The following is a 24238-nucleotide window of genomic DNA, read 5'->3' as shown; positions in this document are numbered from 1 at the left end:
CACTGGAAATCAGGCACACCATGCAACCTCAGTTTGGATCTAGATATATACAAATCACTTCTCACCCTGCTCCAATTGGAACAGTGCAGCCCAAACTGCTAGGTCAGGTCCTTCCTGAATGAGAACACCAGAAACCCAAGACTGGTTTCACCCTGATCTGGGCTCTTAAGTCAGGTGTAGTTTGGTTCCAGTGGCACGGAGAGCACAGGGCCCACGTTTGGTGATCCCAGTCTATTGTAATTGTGCACACCATGCCACCACAGTCTGGGCCCAACATTAGAAAAAAATGGACTGGGATGCGACCCCAAGAAATTTCCTGTAGATGAGGATAATATAATTCAAGCATCCCTTTCATTACTTTTTTGTTTACTTCAGTGCGACGGGTATGCACAGATGTGAATCCCGTGCTCAGTTTGCCACTGGAATCAAGCTGCAGAAAGGGCTTCAACTAGGGCGAAACTGGTCTTTGTTTGCTTGTTTTCCAGTTCAGAGAGTACCTGGCTAAGCAGTTTGGGCTGGACCGTTTTTACTAGAACAGAGTCAAGGAAGTTGTGCATATAGCTGGGTCAAATCTGAGGTGGCATTGTTGGCAGAAAAACGATGGACTGGGATGCGGCCTGAGAAATTACCACTGGCTGAGATTAATTGAAGCATCTCGCCCATCACTTTTTTTTGTTATTGAAGACTTGCACAATATTGCCACACTAACGGTTTTAGTAGGGACTGAGACCTAAACTTGCCTGGGATTTTTCCTGAAAGGCTATCTACATTGGTTAGATGGCAAGAGGTAAATTTCTTGAAGAAATACTAAATTGGGGTCCAGATGGATAACATATTGCTTCTTCATGTTACTGGAGGTGTTCAACCATTTGATATGTAACGATAATAACTTGAACGAGTCGCTCTAGGAAGGCTATTCAAAGTCACATTGTGACTGCTGCCTTGCTCCCTTTACCTCCCCATAGTAAAATTTAGGACAGCCTACGAGGCCAAGAACAAAGTGTTTTGAGTAAACAAAAAAATTAATTCATAATCAACTTACTAAACCAATTTTAAGTGAACCTTGCTGTTTCCTTCCCCCCACTCCACACTCGGGAGGTGTATAAGAAAGCACCTCAGCATCCAATATAATTTCAACCTTGTACAGAATTTAACATCGGCTACCCAACCCATCACATATAAGCTGTCATCCTACAGATACTTGACATATCTCAGTGTTTGTCATGTGAGCGTCTGTGCAGTTTTCTCTTTGCTGATTTTTCCTTCTGAGGCCTGGGTGACCACCTCACCTGTGGACGTCTCCTTGGTACATGTTTTCATGGGGGTCCTCTTTCCAATTTCAATTCCAAGACCCAGGAGCTTTAGTTCTTCGTCTGCTCCTTTAATCATTCTATCCATCCCTCACCAATGAAAACAAAAGCCCACCAGGAAGGCCAATTTATATTGGTTTTGCTTCTGCTGTAATTTGTAGTTCAGGGGTTTAAAGTCTTTCCATTGCTACAGTGTGGTGGCAAACAAGTCCTGGTACAGAAGCACTTTTCTGCCTTTGTATTGGACATATTCAAATGTTCAGTACTGCAAAGATTTTAGAAGTTGTCGGCAGATTGCCTGCTGAGGGGGTCATCACAGTTATCATCCTTGTGACCCTTTGAGTAGGAAGCCCCCTGGTGAGTAGTTGGCGTGAGAATCATGTCGAATCTAATGCTGCCCTAGGAGGAAGCACCAATGCACAACTTCTCAATAGTGCTGTGCTTCTATATTGAATTGATGGTGCCATATAGTCAAAGGCACCACCCATGTGGAACCCAATGGGGTGCCCTAGCATAGTTTCAGCCTCTATTCCTCACTTGTTGGGATGTGGTTTATTAGTAGTTGTAGGTGGATACCAAACAATAGTAATAAGGCAACAATCACAATAGAAGGTCCAGTCAAGGTCTCAATAAATTATTCAGTTACTCATCCCTTGACAGCTGGCTACGTACAAGCACGCTTAACTTAGGTGACAGGTGTGTAAAGCATGTAAAAACACCAATACATTATATGAGTAAGATGCAAGACACAATACAAATCTAACACCAATTTATAAAAATAGGAAATATTTACCTGATTAAAATGACACCAAAACAACAAAAATCCAATGTAGGAAACCAAAAATATGAACTTTTAAAGAATAAACACTTTCGAGCACCTAAAAGGCAAATGCGCCGCTTTGGGACATCTGGTTGTGTTTGACTGGGTCAAAGTTTTAGTCCGACCGCGATGGAGTGCGGGTCAAATACACTTAGCAGTAGGGCCCGGTCAAGTTTTTACCTTCTGACTTAGTCACTTATTTGGAGCTTTTTCTCTTAACGTTGAGCGAGGCTCCTAGTCATGCGGCTTTGGGTTTGCCAATGGCAGTTTTGCTCAGCGTGATGCCTTAGTCAACTCCTGGAAGTCTCGTCAACAACAAAAAGCTCCGGAGCTTCAGTGGGGAAAACAGGAATCTAAAGCCGGGTTGCGGTTTGATGTCACCGGCTTCACTCTTGTCAACGGGTCAATCACCTTACGGAGCTTTTTACCAAAAAATCTGCAATGTTATTCAGACTTCTGAATCGTCTTCCAAAAGGTCCTTTTGGTGTTCCAAAGTGTCCATAACATTATTCCAAGTTTCCAGAAGCTCTAAATTGCTCTTTGGGATGTGGGGCTATGTCTTTCACAATGCACCTGACCAAATCCTTTAAAGTCCAGCTTAAGGTGGTCAGCTGGAGATGAGGCCGTGGAGCTTTTTTAACCTGTTGCTTTCAGGTAGCCCACTCCTTCTCTTTTTAAAGCAAGGCAAAGTCTTTAGGACTGTAGTTCCCAAAGTGTGTGGCAGATGCAGTCATTCAGAGTGTAATCCTCTTGGTGCAGGCCCGGGTTCCAGCATGGTAGTCCTCCTTCTTCTTCTTGTAGTCTCAGGCAGGGATCTGAGTTGCTGGGCAACTCTCCTATATTTATCCAGTGTTCCTTGTGAAAAGCAGGGGGGCACCCCGACCAATGGGATACAGGGAGACACCCATAAGTGTGATAACTTCCTCCAAAGTGAGGCATATTCTTTTCCCAGAATGCACTATTCCTTTAAAAATCTAAAATGGAGAAAACTCTCCTAGAGGTTAGGATGTGGCTAAGCCAACCTACTGGTGTGGCTAAGTTTCCCCAACACTTCCCTTCCAGCCTCTCAGCTAGTTCAATTACCGGGGCTCCTGTCTGGCTAGGTGTGCAGGAAGTGGGGGGGGGGGGGGTCTGTGTTCTGTCCTCACTGTCATTACCACTTTGAAGACCAGTTTGGGTACCCAGCCCACTTCTTACTTTTTTTCTGCAGCTTGCAGATCTCTTCCCACAAGATGTCCTTCGTCTCTAAGCAGGCCACTTCACATCTCATCAGAGAAGCTTGGCTCAGCCTGACATAGGCTGGCCAATCAGGAGAGGCTGCTGGAGGGCTGGATTTTAGTTAATCAGAAAATACATTTCTATAACTTCTTTTCTGTGATAGTTATAATAAATCTAACCTTGGCACGTTATTGAATTTACTCTATCATTTTCATACTTTGAAGTATGTTTTTAACTCACTTCTACCAATAGTTATACTTTATTAAAGTATTCTCATGTTAGCCTATGGAGCCAATGTGGCAAAATGGGGAAAAACTAAATTGGCAGTTTATTTCCCACCAGGGCATATAAAACATCTTTTAGAATGTGCCTGCTTATAGTTACATGGAACCCTACCCCTGGTGCACCTAGGGGAGACCTTAGAGGTGACATGAAAGTACAAATAAGGTAGTTTAAGACTTTGGGAGTACCTTTATTCCGAGGTCAATTGTGCACATAATTTACTTTTAAAAGCACCCTGCAAAGCAGGGCGGCCTTTTGAATGACAGCGGGCAACACAGTAGTGCACACTTAGGTGCATTAAATCTGCTGGGCCTCTAAACCTACAAGCCCTAGCATATACTATGGCCTTACAGATTGGTTGTTATATTAATTGTAATTACATCTAATTACCATATACCTTTTAGACAGAGCACTGACCCTGGGTCGGTTAGCAGAGCCCAGAGCACAATCAGAGTCAGTTACCACCGGTATCAGTCAAAAAATGTTAGTGATCAGAGCAAAAGAATGTTTTTCTCACACTGTGTCTGCCGACTTAAAGATTACAGGTACCATCAACAAAGGCAGTAACTGCTAGCTCCTGGGAGGCCCACAGTAGACAGTGGTGCCCCAAGGGCCGGGGTACTATATTCAACTGCAGGTTCATAGTGCTCCCATGCTCCATATGCTACATTTGTCCAGCAACCCCTTCAGTGAGACTTCAACCCCAGTAAGCAGTGACTCCTTCCAGAGTGACTTCTTCCAGACAAGGTGGGGCCTAACACCTTCTATCCCAGACCACCCCCTTGTAACAACAAGAATAGACCCTCCTCCCGGCTGCCATCTTGTCTCTGAGCCTCACCTCCTTGGCAGGCCATCCAGGCAAGAATCAAATCAGCAGGTGCCCCTCCACCTCTAGGGCAAAATCATGTCTGCAGGTGCCTCCACCTTCGGTGCCAATCAGGGCCAATTTGTCCAGCAACCCCTTCAGTGAGACTTCAACCCCAGCAAGCAGTGACTCCTTCCAGAGTGACTTCTTCCAGACAAGGTGGGGCCTAACACCTTCTATCCCAGACCAACCCCCTTGTAACAACAAGAATAGACCCTCCTCCCGGCTGCCATCTTGTCTCTGAGCCTCACCTCCTTGGCAGGCCATCCAGGCAAGAATCAAATCAGCAGGTGCCTCTCCACCTCTAGGGCAAAATCATGTCTGCAGGTGCCTCCACCTTCGGTGCCAATCAGGGCCAGGAACCCGGGCTGTCGATGACTTTGTATTGCTTATGGCATGATGGTGGGAGAGACAAGCTGCTTGAGCTCAGTATGCGGCCGACTTGGCCAGAAGTCCGACAAACTAGTTTTAACTTATAAGTCAATATAATACATGAAATAGGACAGAAAGTAAGGAAAGTAGTTTCACAAATACAAAGAGGAAAGGGAAAACCACCAATCAATAGGTGCAGCAACGAAAAACACCTTCACTAGCCGTTATATCACAGTCTCTGTTCATAATGTGAATTGCTGCTGAGGATAACGTATTTTGTATATAATAGGTGCCTCCTCGCCGTTCCAGAAAATGTGTCTTTTTATGTAGATTAAAATCTGAATATAGAATGTCATCTGTTGGTGACGTTTTCACTCGGGCCGAGGAAATGTAGAGAGTCCTTTATATTAGTAGCAATTTAGCTCTGCATAACTGGGACGTTGATAGTCTGTGCACTGCCAGAAGGCAGAAGATCACCCCCGTGAGTTCCTTGAATGGAATTCCATTGACACGAGAGCAGCACAAAACCCTTTTAAGCATTTTTGCCTGAGTAGAAAGAAGGCGGGCTAAGAACATCAACCCCCTATAGAGGGTGGGAGGGTTGTCAGCTTTTTGTACACAGAGAAGTCTGGACTACCAGTGCAATGGAACAGTAATATTCTCAATAGATGGATCTGAGGCTTTTCCTTTCCTCGGGAGACAGAAATATGAATCTTACATTATTCAACTTTCCAAACCCCGATTCATACGTGCGAAATATGAAACCACTCGTTTTAAACAGAAGACATTTTACATGTAACTTATTTGTGCCTTGTATTTCCGGTTGGATTAGTCATTGATAAGGGATTTCTAATTAGTCTCTTTAGTATCATGAAGTCCTCCCAAATCCGAAAGTTTGATTTCCCTGTAAGGGTATAACAGCTGTTCCCCGCGGATTTTGAATTAGTTGCCTTGTGGTAACTTCACCAGTTGCCAAAAAAGGAAGTTTGACAAGAATAATTATAAGGTCTAATGAGAAATACCAGGCAATTTAGGCTTGTCCTTTGAGCTGGACAACAGGAATTAATCAACGAATCGTCCATCGACTTTGGAACTGTGAATAAGCCTGTCACCTTCATTCTGTGTGGCAGTAAATTGCATGAGGTGCCTTTCACTTGTGTGGAAGCTGGCCGTTTGATTCCAGAGGGTGCATGTATACATATACGGGAGTGGTGTTTGCTAGTGCAATCCTTGCCAAAAGACAGATGAATTCTGAACATCCTCAAGCCCCGGATGTAAGTTGTCATTAGAAAACCTTTGTAAAAACCTTCTTTAAACCCTGTTCCCAGTAGTTGAAGTTAAGTGACCAGGAAACATAAGGGATTCCAATCAGCAGCAATCTTTATCATGTCGTGTGTAAAGTGGCGTGATAATTTAAAGAAAGGTGATGTTGGCTAATGACCTGTCTGCCCTACTGGTAGTTGCTCTGCCATTTGTTTTACAGGTAGGCTAAGCCAATAGATTTCCGCCATTTAAGCCCTAGCCGACTCAGCTATTGGACTCATCTTGCTGACAGACCAACTACTACAGAACTTTTAGCTCTATTGCATGGGTACTCACAAACTTTCTCTTGAGGGCCACATTTACAGTGTGGTTTGTGGCCGAGGGCCGCACCGTGGGGGCGGGGTCATTGGGGGGGAGGGGCGGGGCTAGAGCAACAAAAAAAACTGTGACCATGAGGTGGAACACAGGCCCCTGCAGCGGACGCCTTCGTCCACTGAGCCACCGGACCCGGCATACACATCTCTTCTCTCTCTCTCTCTCTCTCTCTCTCTCTCTCTCTCTCTCTCTCTCTCTCTCTCTCTCTCTCTTTCCCTCTGTCTGTCACCATCTGTCTCCCTCTCTCTGTCTCCCTCTGTCTCCCTCTATCTGTCTCCCTCGGTCTCCCTCTCTCTCGGTCTCCCTCTCTCTCGGTCTCCCTCTCTCTGTCTTTCTCCCTCTGTCTCCCTCTCTCTCCGTCTCCTGCTCTCCCTGTCCCCCGCTCTCTCTGTCCCCCTCCCTCTGTCTGTCTCCCTCTGTCTGTCTCCTTCTGTATGTCTCCCTCTCCCTCCCTCTGTCTCCCCTGACTCCCTCCCTTTGTCTCTCTCTATCGGTCTCCCTCTCTCTGTCTCCCTCTCTCTGTCTCCCTCTCTCTGTCTCCCTCTCTCTGTCTCCCTCCCTCTGTCTCCCTCCCTCTCTCTGTCTCCCTCCCTCTGTCTCTCCCTCTGTCTCTCCCTCTGTCTCCCTCTCTCTGCCTCCCTCTCTCTGCCTCCCACTGTCAGTCTCTGTCTCCCTCTGTCTCCCTCCCTCTATCTCCCTCCCTCTGTCTCCCTCTCTCGTCTCCCTCTCTGTCTCCCTCTCTCGTCTCCCTCTCTTTCTCCCTCTCTCTGTCTCCCTCTCTCTGTCTCCCTCTGTCTTCCTCTCTCTGTCTCCCCTCTGTCTCTGTCTCCCTCTCTCTCTGTATCCCTTTCTCTCTATCTACCTCCCTCGGTCTCCACCCCTCTCTCCCTCTCTGTCTCCCTTTCTCTGTGTCTCCCTCTCTCTCCGTCTCCCTCTCTCTCTCTGTCCCCCTCTCTCTGCTTGTCTCCCTCCCTCTGTCTGTCTCCCTCTGTCTGTCTCCCTCTCCCTCCATCTGTCTCCCCCTGACTCCCTCCCTCTGCCTCCCTCCCTCTGTCTTCCTCTGTCTGTCTCCCTCTCTCTGCCTCCCTCCCTCTCTTTGTCCCTCCCTCTCTTTGTCCCTCCCTCTCTGTGTCCCTCCCTCTCTGTCTCCCTCCCTCTCTGTCTCCCTCCCTCTCCCTCCCTCAGTCACCCTCTGTCTCCCCCCTCTCCCTCCCTCTACCTCCCGCTGCCTTCCTCCCCCTTTGTTTCCCTCTCCATCTCTCTGCCTCTCTGCCCTTCTGTCTGTCTCTGCCTCAGTCTGTCCCTGTTTGTCTCTGTCTCCCTCCCTCTGTCTCCCTTTCCGTCTCTATCTGTCTCTGTCTTTCTCTGTCTGTCTGTCCCTGTCTCGGTCTGTCTCTGTCTCTATCTCTGTCTGTCTCTATCTCTGTCTGTTTCCGCCTCTATCTGCCTCTGTCTGTCTCTTCCTCTATCTGTCTCTGCCTCTATCTGTCCCTGCCTCTATATCTGTCTCTCTCTGTCTCTCTCTCTCTCTCTCTCTCTCTATCACTGTCTGTCTCTGTCTGTCTCTACCTCTATCAGTCTCTGCCTCTATCTGTCTCTGTCAGTCTGTCCCTGTCTCTGCCTCTATCTAGCTCTGTCTGTCCCTGTCTCCCTCCCTCTGTCTCCCTTTCCGTGTCTGTCTGTCACTGTCTGTCTCTGCCTCTAGCTGTCCGCCCCATCCCTGTCTCTGCCTCTATCTGTCTCTCTCTCTGTCTCTATCTCTGTCTGCTCTATCTCTGTCTGTTTCTGCCTCTGTCTGTCTCTGTCTCTATCTCTATCTGACTCTGCCACTATCTGTCCCTGCCTCTCTCTCTGTCTCTATTGCTGTCTGTCTCTGTCTGTCTCTTCCTCTATCTGTCTCAGTCTCTGTCAGTCTGTCCCTGTCTCTGCCTCCATCTAGCTCTGTCTGCCCTGTCTCTATCTGTCTCTGCTTCTATCTGTCTCTGCCTCTATCTGTTTCTGTCTCTGTCAGTCTGTGCCTGTCTGTCTCTGTCTCTGTTTCTATCTCGATCTCTCTGTCTGTTTCTGTCTCTCCCTACTGCCCTCTGTCATTCTCTGTCACCGCACCCCCGCTTGTGTGGCAGCTGAGGCAGCTTCCCAGGCGCACACACAGCCCCCCCCCAGTACTTCACAGGTCTTTAAGAGACCATTTGCATGATAACGAGGCGTTGTTGTATTTCAACTCTTCTTAGCGCCCCTGCAGCTCCGCTTGGACAATCACTGGAATCACCTGGCCCCCACAGAGCAGAGTCTGTGTTTGCTGACACTGTGAAAAAAAATAAAAAAAATACAGGTATGATGTCTGCAAGGTCTGCGGGCGCTGCCAAGCAAGGCTTGCCGGGCCGCTGGCGGCCCGCGGGCCGTACTATGAGTACCCGTGCTCTATTGTATCGGTACACTCACCCTACCTCGGACAGGACCAGCGCTCTTTTCTTCTACATGGCACCACTATATACAGCATTTTAGTTCCAGGCAGGGAAAAAAGCGTTGTGTCCAAAATGTTGGGAGAATGCATCTAGGTCCTTATTGCTAAAAGGGCTAAAAGGGCCCATTTTTCCCTTTTGCACAATAGAGCACCTTTAAACAGGCGTGCCTGACGCAAACAGGGAAGATGCACTCAATTGTAATGAATGAGCTTATCTCTGAGCAGCCAGAAACTCGCTCTGCCCTGGGGGCAGCACAGTCAAGTGTAATGTGGAGTGGCTGTTTTGAAGATGCTCCCTGTTTCACAGTGCAGGCAGCAACAAGTCAGCACTTTTAAGAGCGATTAGGGATCCCCTTGGAGACGGGTACAGTGAGTGGCACCGCCTTTCATCTCTTGAGAGTGCAGCCCTCAGAGGGCTCACTGCACCACATGTTTTTGTTACAACTTCAGTGCGCCTAATAAGGGCATGTTTACCTCGGCGCCTGCATTGGTAGCACGGCACTGGTGCAGATTCAAAGTGATTTACCTTATTTGCATGGGAAACACTCTTTCATGATAGCGCTGGCATTACATGTGCGCCAGGCCTGTCTGTATTACTAAGGGGCTGAACAAGTGTCTGCAGAACCTTCTGTAATACCAAAGTTACCCAGGGGTGCACAAAGTGTGTGCACATGTCAATTGCACCTCCGGGGCACATTCTGTAATACGGTCCCAGGGACCTTGTTTTTTTATTTTTCAAAAAAAAACTTCTCTTTTGGGGTTTGTCTTTGAAAACTGAAAATAATAGCATATGGTCTGTCATGCTGCCAAGGCATGTTGGGACAGTTGGTGTTTCTCTCTTGGGGGAAAATTCCCATCTATATGGTGGAGAAATTAAACAGGGGTGGGAGATTGCTGTGTAAGTAGTGTCTCTTTTGGCCCTGCTGTTTTCTCACCAACCACTAAAAGAGACCTGAGTCTTTCCTTTCAACATTAGTGACAGCGCTGATCCTGGACTGCAGCATTGCTTATCCCGAGATGGAATAAGTCACTGACCATACCACACATTCTTTGCAAAACCCAAGCGACTCAGAGTTCATTATAATAAGAGTACAAAAATGTTTCTTTTTAAAAACCAAGGACGGTAACTCTGTGCAACTTGTGGTGCCCATCTTGCGACACTACAGATTAATCAAGACAACCCCTGTCTACCCCGTGTGCTTCTGGCCATATGAAACTTCTATGTAATTCCAGGGACTTTTTCAGCCTGCATCAGCTTCCACAAGCTCATAACCCTTCCCAGGGCATATTGGCGAGCCTGTTTGTGGCCACCACGTAAGAAAACCTAAAGTCAACAAGACTGCATGAGACATCACTTCATGACCAATCTCCACTCGAGAGAGGCTTGTGAACTTTAGTGAATATCAGCTGATGCAACCAATACTGCACAGAGACCAAATCCCCTGTAGGCCAAGTCCAACTTTTAACAGTGTTGAGGAAATTGCCCATTCCAACATTCAACCTTTTACTATTTGACGGTTTTGCCTTAGGGTATTATTGCTTACTGTTCTTGCATATGTAGTATTCTAATTCATACATGCACAGTATTTTGTTATTTCTTTGTATCAACATTGGCATTGTGTTATTTATTACTTGGAAAGGTTATGAAGTGTGTGTATTGTTCTTTTTTCACTCAACACTTCTTGCAGAATTAAGCTTTGAGCTCAGTTGAAGTTCCAAATGGTGTGCTAAGTGTACTTTATAAAGAGATTACAGCAATGTTATCCTTCTAGAAAAATTACACAGCTCTTATTCCAATTCTGAAACCGGCTTAATGGAAAAATACATTTTCCAATGTATCATATAAACGAGAGGAGCAAAATGGATAGAGGTTGAGAAGCTAGCTACAAAGCAAGACATTTTAAGGAAATGTTTCTAGAGAGCAGTTTCGACTGTGGGCTCCAGATATGACAAAATGTCATTTGGGATACTTTTCTATAGGGCCCACGACTCACAGGGGTTCTTCTTTCTATTTTGGCGGTGTTATTTGACTCCTTAAGAAGAGAACAGCAGAAGGAGAGGTCAGATTTCAATCCTCACGCAGGCAAACTGTTAATACCCAGAAGGAAACTGACTAACCACTCTCTCAGTGGTTGACCCTGAAAGGAAACGGTTTTAAGCAGGCACAACTCACTCCTTACCCCCTCTGAGTTCCTTTTCCTTCCACTTCACCAACAGTTATAATTTGGACTTTGGCGTTATGATGTGAAAATGCTAAAGTCCACCTATGAGTTGGCACAGCTTAGTATCAAAGCGTCCTTAGTTGCGTGAGTATATGATTTATTATTGTATTTTCACTAACTTAATCATTGTGTTGGCATTTCACTTGTTTATTTTGTCACGGTTCAGATTCTCTTTAAGACTGATATGCTATATTTTCTACATACTGTGAATTGTGACCATACGCATTTCAATGATGTTGACTAACAGTGGTAATATTATGAATTAAATTAGAATTATGAGAAAAACGTTTTTGGTTTGCCTGAGCTCAGTGTCTGAAGAGAGGTTTCAGGAAATCTCGGGTCTAGTAAATGTCTTTTCCACCCTTTCCTGCCACATGGGCAGCTGCTGGGGTAGGAATCTGAGACTTAGGATGACTGTACAGAAAATGGTGACTCCAACGAAAAATAAAATTATAACTATTGTTATCATCATTTTATTTTTCCTATAGTGGATATCGAGCGGGGCAGGGACTGGCGTAGTTGGGAGGGGATTGGTGTTTACTCCTGATGTGCACAGGACTGCTTGGCCAGCCCTCTCGGGACACCCCTAGCAGTTGTCTGGACTTTGCTTGTCCCCTGTTGTACATTCTTACATTGCTTCTTAGCTTCCTTAGTCCTTTCTCTGTGTTTCTGTCTTCTTACATAGCTGTATTCTATCTGTAGTGTTGGGGATTCTACTATGGGCAGTTGGTCTGGTCAGCTGTGGGGAACTACTGCTCTGTGTCTTAACTTCTTAACTTATTCCTAGTAACTTAATAAATACCATCTAACTACTAGAAGACGTGTCCTGCTTCCTACTTCATTCTATTTACAACATTTGGCGACGAGGGTGGGATACGAACCCACGCGTGCAAAGCACAATGGATTAGCATGAGGTCTTTGACCTCCTTAGTGTTATACGTTTTCTTTTCTGTTTTCCATGCTTTATCTTCTTACGTGTTTGAGGTTTTCATATTTGTTGTTTGTAGGGGGGAAGATATGTTGTACATTCTTACATTGCTTCTTAGCTTCCTTAGTCCTTTCTCTGTGTTTCTGTCTTCTTACATAGCTGTATTCTATCTGTAGTGTTGGGGATTCTACTATGGGCAGTTGGTCTGGTCAGCTGTGGGGAACTACTGCTCTGTGTCTTAACTTCTTAACTTATTCCTAGTAACTTAATAAATACCATCTAACTACTAGAAGACGTGTCCTGCTTCCTACTTCATTCTATTTACAACATCCCCCAACCGGCTGCATTACACGGCCTGGTGAGGAACATGCACACCCTCCCATCCCCATCTGAGTGCCAATATTATAGCACTCAGACCAATCACAACACTGCATTGCAGTGTTGTGGTTGGCTATGGGAAGGCTGGGAGGGTGTGTGCTTCCTGCTGCTGACCAGGAGTGCAGGAAGATGTCGGAGGGATGGAGGAGGAAGGAGAGGCGGTGGGCTTTTCAGGTAAGTGTTTTTTTATGTTGTTTATGGTTTCATTTTTTGTCCCCCCCACCCTCCGCCCCACCACCTTGGCCCGGTAGCAGCCTTTACTGTGTACAGAGGCGTATGTGGCTGTGGCAGTCTAGAGGAGTTGTACCTGGCACTTGAGCCTATGGCCTTGCAAATCAGCCTGCACCTAAAATATATGGCTGTAGAAGACTGGGCCTAATATTCTCATGAAAAAATATGGCACATAAAATATACTTGTTCAGACATGTTTGCTGGTGCAAAAGGCAAATTTAAATTTACACCAGTGCCCTTGCATTTGAGGCAGATCTGTAGGGCTCTATCAGCCTGATTCATCATAGACCCGTTTTGCGAGTCTATAATAGCGATTCATAAGGAATCGCTATTACAGACTCGGAAAACGGGATTCATGTAGGAATCGCAAAAAGATTTGCGATTCCTACACAATCCTTATTTGCGATTAGCAAATTGCTAATCGCAAATAAGGAATAACTCCCCATTCATTCCTATGGGCCAAAAGGCCCATAGGAATGAATGGGGAGTATTCCTTATTTGCGATTAGCAATTAGCTAATCGCAAATAAGATAGCGATTTAAAGGGTGCCAGGGGTGTCCAAAGGACACCCTGTAGCACCCCTTAAATGCAAATTGAAACAGGTGTTGCGCACACACATGTCCAAAGGACATGTGTGTGTGCAACATGCTACTTAGAAAAATGCTTTTAAAAGCATTTTTCTGAGTTTTCGCTATTTACCACGAGGTTTGACCTCGCGGTAAATAGCGGGCCGAAATTGCGAATTCGTAATTTTTAAATGGATGATGAATTGCATTTAAGGAATCTCAAATAGAGATTCCTTAAATGTAATTCCTCGCAAAATAGCAAAATCTCTATTACCGATTTTTGCATTTGGGATGATGAATCCCAAATGCAAAAATCGCACTCGCAAAGGGACAGATTCTCAGAATCTGGCCCTTTGCGAGCGCATATCAGCTTGATGAATCAGGCTGTATATGTATCCAATCTGTAGTATCTGGCCTATGACATATGATGACAGTGCCTGGCATATATTATTGTCCATTCATTGGTGTACATGGTGCCCCACTTCAATCGTGAGCAAGACTGCAACTGGTATTTAGTGCAATGCCTTGATGTATGATAATACATTGCACATGAGAACTTGTCTGGCTGTTTGAAGCCCTACTTAGCAAAGTTCGATGTACCTGAAGACATGATTCAGTTATAGACCCTTGATGCAAAACCTGTCATATGGTGACGGTTCTTGACAAATGACAGTGTACTTGGGACACCAGTCTGTCTTAGACATGGAAGTAATATGCAAAAGTGCATATTGCATGTTTGTGCTACATGGCAAAGGCTCCAATTTCTGCCACAGGTGCCTGTGCTTTGCACACAAAGAACTAGCAGTCATATGATGGCAGGACCTTGGATCAAGGCTTTAATTGGGTCACGATCTTGTACCTGAATTTTTGAGGATCAGCTGTCCCTATACCTAACACATGAGCATGTGCAGCTTAAACATGGGCTATGAGGCAGTATGTTATCTTCTGAGACTACACCTAGGCATGTGACACATGAGACTGTATGTAGACACAGGAAACTGGAATATATGATGCTACAATGCAAACAATTACAACTCATGCTTTTACAACACAGTTTTTACATCGCAACTACCACTACATCGCATGATTTTACTACACATGCCATTACAACTCATTTTTAAAAACTACCATTACAATGCATTCCATTACAATGCATACCATTGCAACACATACCATTACAACGTATATTACTTTTAGAGCAATAGTAGGGTAAGTGCTGGATAGTGTAGGGGAAAAAAATACTATTCCCACTCCAGTGAGTGCAACAGTAGGGTAAGTGTTGGATAGTGTAGGGGTAAAAAGTACTTTTCTCGTCTACCCCAAAACCCATACCCTCCCTAAAACCCTAAAATCTCTATTACGTACCTAATAATGCGTTTTAGTGGCATGCTCTGTAATGGTATGCATTGTAATGGCATGCGTTGTAGTGACATTCGTTGTAATAGCTGATTTGTAATGGCATGCAATGTAAAGGCAGCTGCGTTGTAATAGCTGCGTAGTAAAAGCAATGCGATGTAATGGCTGCGTTGTAATGGATGTTTCCCATGAAACTGTAACAAGAAAAACGAGTTTGCACCTGATGATATTGTGCCTTGAAATTTGGTGTCTACATGTGGGCACATGATAACAGTACCTAGACATACAGAACGGTACCTGAACATTTGATTCTTTAACTGGACATATGAGGATCAGTATGTGGCATGCAAAATACCAACTTGTGCATACGATTACAGTATCCGGATATATCAACTTTTATATTACAATATGAGGGTTTTCACCCTGGTATATGACAATTGTACATTGCTTTATGATAAAAATATTGACAACGTCTGTAATCTTTAAGTGCAACATGTTAATACTTCGCTTAGATTTTATACTCCTTGCATCTATTTTATTCACTCCCAAGAGTCTGCTTTCTGTGATGTAATCAGGGTAAAAATGTATGTGATGTTACGTATTGTTATGGTATTTATTCTTGGTATAGCGTGCAAAGGAGTACCTCAGCGCTTAGCTGTGCAGAACCTAGTGTTCTTTAAACCATCCACGTTTTTAACAACTTCTTGAATTTCATGAAATCAGAACAGATACGGATATGAAAAGGAAGTTGGTGGCAATGTAAATTTGCCAAATGTGATAAGGAGCTCTTACCAAATCTGTAGGCGCCTATCAGTGAAGTCTGCAGATTGGCTTTATTTGTTGACCTTAGCAATCTGGTGGGCTGGGAATGGTGTAGTCTAGAATTAAAATAGGCAGGAAGCGACTTGTTTAATGCCTTATGCACCAGGCAACATAGCTGAAAGGTTGCCCACTTCCTGATAGGAAGCTAACATAGGGTTTTTAGGATAGGGTCAGATGAAGACTGAGGGAAGATTACAAATTAGCTATGCATCTGTATTCTGCACAACGTGCAGTTTAGCCAGTAGGGTGTCATTAGCTTACTAAAAGCTCATTCCCATAGACTAAGCTATTCGTAATAAGTGCCTGGACTAGGGTTTTCCTGGAGGTGGGAGGAAGCCAAGGAGAAACTCTTTTTAAGAGCTGCATTGTGACAAAGAAGTTGCCATGGGTTGCTTTGACTTGATCTTTCATAGATAGGATTTGGTAATTTTTTATGACAAGGTTGTTATTCACTTATTTAGGGGGAGGGGCTGGACCAGGTTTTGCTGACCACCAAACAGCAGAGCAAAGCTCCTGTGCTCTGCCAAATAGCACAATCTTCGTTTTCTCGCTGTTTAGTTGGAGGCAGTTGCTGGACATCCAATCACCGATTTCCCTCATGCAACTCACAAACTGAGCTTTCACTTTTACTGCATCTGGCCCGAAGGAGATGAGAAGTTGGGTATCGTCAGCATATGTAGAGTATTGCAAGATCATCATTGCCAAAGGCCATTTGACATCTCTTCCTGTGATGCTTTGGTGGAGGGTCAGAAGTGTGTGTGATGTCCCTTTGCAAAATACTACTACTGTAGTGAGTTGTCACAAGGGAATAAGGCATACATTAAAAGATCCATGGGAATTGAAGTGCTGTCATCCTGCATCTTTAATTACCATTTGTGTCACTGAAGGAATTACTGGAGGAATATAAATGATCTCCTAAATGCCCTGTTTTGAATTGGGGGAATACCACGCGAAATCTGTGTTCTGACACCAAAATCCGCAAGGAAGTCTGTAGTTCTGGGCCCAGTTTCTACTGCCGGTGTTTGGACGGGAAACAGCATTTACAACGATGTTGGCACAACGCTGTGCTATTACAACGCAGTCAGTACGAGCACTGCGTTGTTACCACGCTTACTATTACAAGATAAGTCATTACAACGACTTGCTGTAGGGGGATTTTTTACACCTTCCCTACTGTTGCACAGACTGGAGATGGAATAGTAAATTATACTATTCCAAACTCCAGCGCCCCCTACAGCAAGTCGTTGTGATGATACTCATAGTAACAATGCGATCGTTGTACTGACCTAGTTGTAAAGGCATACGTTGTAAACTTAAACGTCATATATTCGTGGGGATGCTCATTGAGTAGCTGCTGCACTCTACGAATCCCAATATCATATATATAATATAATAATAACATGAATGTTTTACAATAACTCCACCCGTTTCCCAACAAATCTTCCAGTGCTTCCTGCTCCTTGTTAGTTTTATATTTTGCCTCTACCTCTTGGTATGAGAAAAACCCTCCCTGTAATTCATTGTTCTTTTTATTTATTTTGATTGTGTAAAGTGTAATGATGAACTCTTATGTATGTAGTTTGTCATATCATGAAATAAACATTCTAATTTTGATTATATAACAACGGTATTGCGGCCATTTATGAAATATAAATATTGGATAAACACAAGCTATTTCCAATTGAGCAAGACCTGTTTCATCATTTAGAATATATAGGAATTGACATTGACAATTTTGGGCAGTGAGGTAAAGGTTAAAACTGTATTTCTTAGTTTTCTTCATGGGAATTATTTTATGTTTGCCTCTGGGCTGAAGTTAAAACCTTTTGACTAGTAATCTCTGGCGTTGCTCTGTGTGTTCTCCAAGGTATTAGTCTGATCGATGTCAATACCAATAACCTGGTTTAGAAGACAGGCAAAGGTCAGCTTTTTGCCCTCAATAAAATGTTAATGTTAATGTTATGAAATGTTTTTCTTCTGAATATAGGATAGATACCTGCTTCTACTAAGTATGTCCCTTCAGCTTGTAATACCTCGGTCAATAAAAGTAACAGTTGGATGACCGAATTAAGAGACCTTCAGGGGAATCCTGTATTATTGTAAATTCTGAGAAGTGTGTTACAATGTGCATGGTTGTCATTTTTTTCAGTGATCACTAGTCAAATAGATGTGAGTTGGCAGGTGTCACACCCTCGTGCCCATCTAAAGTAGTATTTCACAACAAATTATTTTAAATATATATGTAGTAATTAAAGCATTTGTAACTGAATGAAATGAGGAAAACTCTAGGTACTTAAAATGTATTCCACACATGTCAATGATGCCTTTGAATTCGGATTAAGGTTTATGATTGATTCAGTTACCACAGTAGCAAGTAATACTTTTTTCTTCCAAACATGCTGCAGTGTTACATTTTCTAGCTATGTATGCTTTGGCTGATCTATCACCTGAGCAAATCCATTTGGGAAATTCAGAAATTCTGACTACCAATGTTTTGGGTAAATTAGAGATTTCTATATTTAGTAATTTCTGGGGGTCTGGGGGAATATTTGAACTGTGCTGGAAAAAATAACATTTAACATGAGCTCTTACAAAAGATATTGAGAAGGGTGTTCCAACTGTCTCTTTGTTCTCCCTAATTGAACTGTTCTCATGGTATCAGTTCAAAGAATGAAAGTTGTGTTAATTCATGCATGCAATTGTGTGACCTGCAGATTACACCTCCCTCCCCTCCCCGCCCTGCACACACATCCACAGCAGTATTAACCAACTGACCTGTTTTATTTTAGAATTACTCCTCCCCAACACTAATTTCCCCTCTTTAATCTCTCTCTTTGTAACGATTTCTCCCTTCCAAACCATGTGGTTAGGAGTCTCCCTTTTTAGCACTCCACAAACCACCCCTAATCTCCAGGGAGACTTGTAGGCTATTTTTCGCAGAACAACTGCAAACTACAACTCTTCTATGCATGGAAAATCACTGACAAAAGTCTAGAATGTGAAGGACGTGTAGGATATTTGAAATGACTTATTAGTATGGAAACCCTGGTGTCCATCACATTACGATTGCTGCACTCCCCCTCTGCTTCATGCGTAAGGTGATGCTTTTTACTGACCAATGAATGCTCCAGAGTATTTGTTGAGGTAGCAAGAGGGGAAATGTATCAAACCTTAGAGCTCTGTGCCTTCCATTCTACTAAAATGAGTCCTGAGGTCCCAAAGGTCATCCGTTTTTCCTTTTTTTCTGGTGCCTTCTTTATGTTGTGGCATGCACAGCAAATAATCTGTACAGTGATGTGATCATCCTAAATAGAAAGAAAGTGGAAAGCAGATAGCAAATAAGTCCTCTTCAAAGAAGTAAAAGCATTAGAGAGCTAGATTGTCCCCCATGGAAAAGGGATGTGTGTTAATAAACCATGCACGTGCACTTGCATTAATCAAGCACATTTGAATGTGTGTAATATTAAAAAAATGTCAGTTAAATAAATTAATAAAACTTATGGAAACCTCACTTACACTAAAGGAAGTGTGTTCTTGCCTTTCAGATGAGTGGGTGTTTCCTGAACGTCATCCTCTTCAATCTTCCAAACAGGTCTACACCTCCGAAACCGAAACCTTCACAACATTACTTGAGCATCATCAAGAAGTTGAAGATGAAAAGGCAAATCCATCCTGTGAGTTCCAGCCAACCCAGACAGATGTTTTTACTTTTTTATCAAGGCCTCGTTCGGCGCCCCATGGGAAGTCTCAGAATGTATCAGTGGATGAGTACGCTTTTCCATTAGATGTCAGCCATCTTGTTAGAAATGAAGAACAAAGAGGAGCCCGGATGGAGGACGACTTCTACGCAAGCGATAGCAGCGAAGAGGTAATTGTCCCTACTGTTCCTTTGTGTGCGCTACCCATACTGTCAAAATGGAATTCACTTTTGTTCTATGGGAAATCTAGAGAACTTCTTACTATACTCACCATTATTTCCAATTGACTGCACTTGATGTTGAATTATTATCCTGTTTACTGAGCAGTGCCAAAATAGGGGACGATACGCAGACCCTGTGCCTCTCCAGAGTTCACACTGTCACAGACAACCGCTCCCTCTGTTTTTGTTGTGAAGCGAGTCATGGCTTGAAGACATTGTGTCCCTGCGGTTTTGAAGAGGAGTGTTGGTGCCTGTGTGGGCATATTCCAGAGTACTCTTTCATAATCACTTAATTGCCTTAGAGCCACCTTCTCAATCTTCCTATTTACTGCCATAAACTGCTGGGGGTCTACAGCGCTTGTATTGTTGCCTGTTCATTATAGAAATGTTATGGTTTGAAGAGTGGTGAAGCAAGTGGGGGGGCAGTCCACCCCAGCGGCAAGTGTTTTAGGGGCTTCGGCCTCCCCCCATCCTACTTTTACATGGGTTTGCGCCTTGCGGCAAACGCAGGAATTGCCAGCACCCCACCACTCATCCGGTCGGCCGCCATGGGCCAGCAAAGGCAGGGACCGCCAGGGGCGGCAAAGTTTCTAGCTACATTACTGAATTTGAAGATATTCTGGACATGCACAGGTACCACTGCTCCTCCCAGCAGAGGAGGAGCAAAAACACCAGATGGCATATAACGTGTTTAACACCTGGTTTAGCCCCCAGCCTATTATGCCCTATTATTTCTTATTAAAATTCATAATTTTTTTTATGTTGGAGTCCACTTGCAGTCAGGCACCATATATAGACCAGTTTCCATTTGAAAACGGAACCCTTGCAGCTAATATCTAAGCTCGTCATTACATTTTACTTACCATCATTTAACTGTTGACAAAACAAACTGTTGGACAAGACCATTATTCTCAGATTTTTTTCAAGTATTTTATGACATTTAATTGAACTAACAATTATTGCACAAATAGTTACAGTTGGATGCTCTGCATAAGGCATCTTGTAAAGAGGGTATGATGGCGGGTGGGGGGGGGGCAAGCATGGTCACTATCAGGTTTACTCAAAAGGCAGGGTGTGTTTATTCATTTACAGGGTTATCCCAAAATAAGTGAAAAGGAGTGGCAATGAGAATGACCATCTGTAATTTGAGGTGGATAGAGGAAGCACTGAACTCTCTCTTTTGAATGGAATAACAGTGAATAGAATGGGAGCAGAACACGAGATCCGTCAAACGATGCAGATATTAAAAATCTTTGTAGATCACAATTACTAAGCAATTATATCCAATGTAAATGTAATGATGTGCTGACCACTGCTCCTTGAAATTCTCCAATATTTGTCCTAGCTAGTAAAACAAGCATTTGCAATGCAATAAGTCTCGCATCTGCTAGAATTAGAGCTATTAGCATGGCAAATGACAGTGTATTTAATTATGTATTTTGGTTTGGATTGTAGTGGATGCATGTGTTGTGAAGTGGATTTACATGGGTTATTTTGGAATTGTTAGTTGTGGAATTGTGTGGGGTGGAATTGTGTGGCGTATGGTGCTTTTGTGTAGGGGAATTATGTGGTATGGTGAATAGATAGGGTAAGAGCTGCACAGAATAGAAAGAAAGGAAGACACCGACAAGATATGTAGTTTGTTTAAGAAGTGGTGAATAAACTGAGACAAAGGAGCAGAAAGTGTGTGGGAAAGAGAGAAAAAAGGGGAGAGCAGGCTACAGACGCATACAGTGGGAGCATCTCTGTACGCAGAAGACTCCCTAGGAAGAGAAGGATAGCGTGGATTTGAGGGAGGAAAACCTTGAAAAGGTACGGGAAAGAAACTGTGCTTGAGGACCTGAAGTTAACCATATGAGAGAGGTGGGAAGAGTACAGGACGCCTGATTCACCAATGGAAGCTACGCCCGTGAAAGCAGGCATAAAGCACTAGAACTGTGTCAAAATTCAGATGTTTCTATCACAACTGACTCCCTTGCCAGTACCGTCTGCTGTAGGTCAGTCACTTCATAGTGTGGACTCACACGTTGTCAATCCATACAGAACAGCTCCGGGTTCAGTGCTGAAGCTTTCTTTTTCTGGAGGCTACGAGAGCACACCCACCACTTCTCCTTGCCCAAGGGCAGAGGGTCTGCTGATTGCCCCTTCTCCTTCCTGCGCTATATGAAACAGAGAGAATAAATAATGTACTTTCCAGAGTGGAACAAAACGAAGGCTTTTGAATAGTTTTCTGGATGCTTTCCATTTGTGACCTATAGCAAATGCATATTTTATGACGCCAATGTTTCTTTCTCGATGAAAGAGGTGGGCTATGGCATTCACTCATACAGAAAATACACACGTTCTCCTAGGGAGCTTACTTGATGAAAACGATTGGTATGTACGTGTTATTTTGATAACATATTTAGGCAGTGGACACTGTTGCTGTGGATTGTGGCTGTTTGGTCAGAAGACAATGCACTTTTTGTAACTTAGTAAACAGCCCTGATATTCATGTTCCGCTTCACAGTGCATATAAGCATATGTACATGGACACGCGGCAAGCTATACTGTTTCTTCTGATCCACGCGTCATGCGGGTGTATGGTTTTCATGGAAACAGAAATGCCATATGAACAGAACCATCTGTGCATTAGACAGATTATTTTCGTTTCTGTATGACATGATGTTGAAGTAAAAAAAGAAGGCTTTGGTCTAGACCCATACACACTATAATAAGATATACTAAGTGTAATGTATACATCACTGGCAGGCAAATGGTTCCGGGATCTATATTGCTGCATATATTTTTAGTATAGTACCTTTTGTTCAGAAACTGAACATTTATATGCTGCCATGAAGGATATACAGAAATGAAGGAATGCACCCAGCTTATTTGGTTCCCAGTCAATCTACATACTGCAGCAAATCAATGTGAACTCAGTGATACGTGAATTATTTTCAAAGGATTACACATTTAAAATCGCAAACAAAACGCGCTGAATAAGGCATACTGAATTATGATGCACTTCGCAATTTTTTTATTACCGTTGCACTTATATAGAGCTTGTTGCCACTGGTTCTTCCCGAAGCGCTATTAACTACCCCCAGAAAATGCAAGTAGATGGATGTTTGTACTATTGACATAGTGATTGTGTTGGTGTTCTTCGGACGTATTGGAGTGTGGTCAAGTTGATCTCGTGGTGTTGTGAAGCTGCAACAGCGTGCCTATGAAAAGATATGTAAGATGCACAGGTTTCTGGCACAGGCTCATTGACATAGCGGGTAAGTGCTTCGCGTTGTGAGTGTGAATTTCAGGCTGCTTAGGTATGTTAATGTAGATGATTTGTGTGAAGATGTTCTAGAATAGTGGTGCAGCGAGCAATCAACACTGCTTAGTAACAGAGCAGTTAGCACTCCGATCTTAAAGGGTTAGTGCATGGGATCTCCAAGAGCAAAGGAGACCAACACTGATCGGAACTAGCCCACATAGCAGCCCCGGGTCTACCGCTCCTCTTCCTCCACTGAGAGCTGCATGACAGCGGCCGACTCGGGACCTGCGGGTCGGTGTTCGAGCCTTAGCGGCAGCTCAACATCCTGTGAATTTGGGCTGGTCACTTAATCACCCCTGTGCCCATGCTATATAATTCTACAAATGTAAATAAAAAAGCAACAAGTTATTTAGCTCACTTTACCACCACAGTTCAGACCCAGCCATATGCAAATCAGTCTTGACCCTATTCTTCATGGGAACAGTCCAACCCGAACTGCCAAGCCAGGTTTGCCCTGGACCAGAAACAAGCATTTTCAGACCGGTTTCGGAGTAACACCCCTCATCAGCAAGGCTAGCTTGAATCCAATGGCAAAGTGAGCAAGGGACCCAAGTCTGGACATAACCTGACAACTCAGGGTGAAAAAAGCAAACACAAGGAGATGATGGACGGAGCGCTGACGCTTTTCAGACATTCACCCTCAGTCACAGATCTTGGTTGGATCCATCATTGTTCTATAGCTCACTTCGCCACCCCAGTTCAGACCCAGCCATATGGAAATCAGTCTTTGACCTGTTCCTCGTGTAGTAATTTTTACCCTTTCGCTATCCATCACTTTCCCTACTGTTGCACTGACTGGAGTGAGAATTGTAATTTTTACCCTTCCGCTATCCAACACTTTCCCTACTACTGCACTGACTGGAGTGTGAAATGTAAGTTTGAAGATTTTTAAATAGTTTAATGTTTTAATTTAGAATATATGTTTTATTAGATTTTATGTTATTGGTACATATATATATATATATATATATATATATATATATATATATATATATATATGGCCATGTGATCAAGCTTTGTGGAAAGCGAAACGCGTAATGGCGGCTGGCTTGCTGGAGGAAATAAAGCACCTTGATTAAGCACTAAAAAATGGGTCTGCTCATTCCTCATTTGAGATTGGGCTGGGGTGGCTGCCTCAGTTCGTGTGGCGAATTTACATATATATATATATATATATATATATATATATATATATATATATATATTAGATATATATATATATATATATATATATATATATATTTAGATATATATTTGTAAATGTTTATATAATTTTAAAATGATAAAAATAATTAATAGTTTAATTGTTTTAAAGTACATATGTATAATAATTATTATGTATGTGTGTTTAACTTTTAAATACTTTTTTTGTTATATTTGTAAACATTGATATTAAATCTACTTTATTTTATATTAATATTATTATTTACCATATTTAATTATTTTATTATATATATATGTATATATATATATAATATATATATATATATATATATATATATATATATATATATAAACTTTGTACAACAATATGTTT

General features: G+C 43.2%; 1 protein-coding gene across 1 annotated transcript in view; it reads left to right on the top strand.

The window, feature by feature from the left end:
* Positions 1-24238, top strand: part of CFAP20DC (CFAP20 domain containing) — a 1688800-nt gene that overhangs the window by 753514 nt on the left and 911048 nt on the right. The window contains exon 13 of the mRNA XM_086939066.1: positions 19018-19340. Coding sequence (XP_086795192.1) covers positions 19018-19340 — 323 coding nt within the window. The remainder of the gene's footprint in view (positions 1-19017; positions 19341-24238) is intronic.

The sequence above is a fragment of the Lissotriton vulgaris genome, chromosome 9 (assembly GCF_964263255.1).
Source record: "Lissotriton vulgaris chromosome 9, aLisVul1.2, whole genome shotgun sequence".
Lineage (NCBI taxonomy): Eukaryota > Metazoa > Chordata > Amphibia > Caudata > Salamandridae > Lissotriton > Lissotriton vulgaris.
The sequence above is the reverse complement of the archived record's forward strand: the minus strand, read 5'-3'. Positions and strand labels throughout refer to the sequence as shown.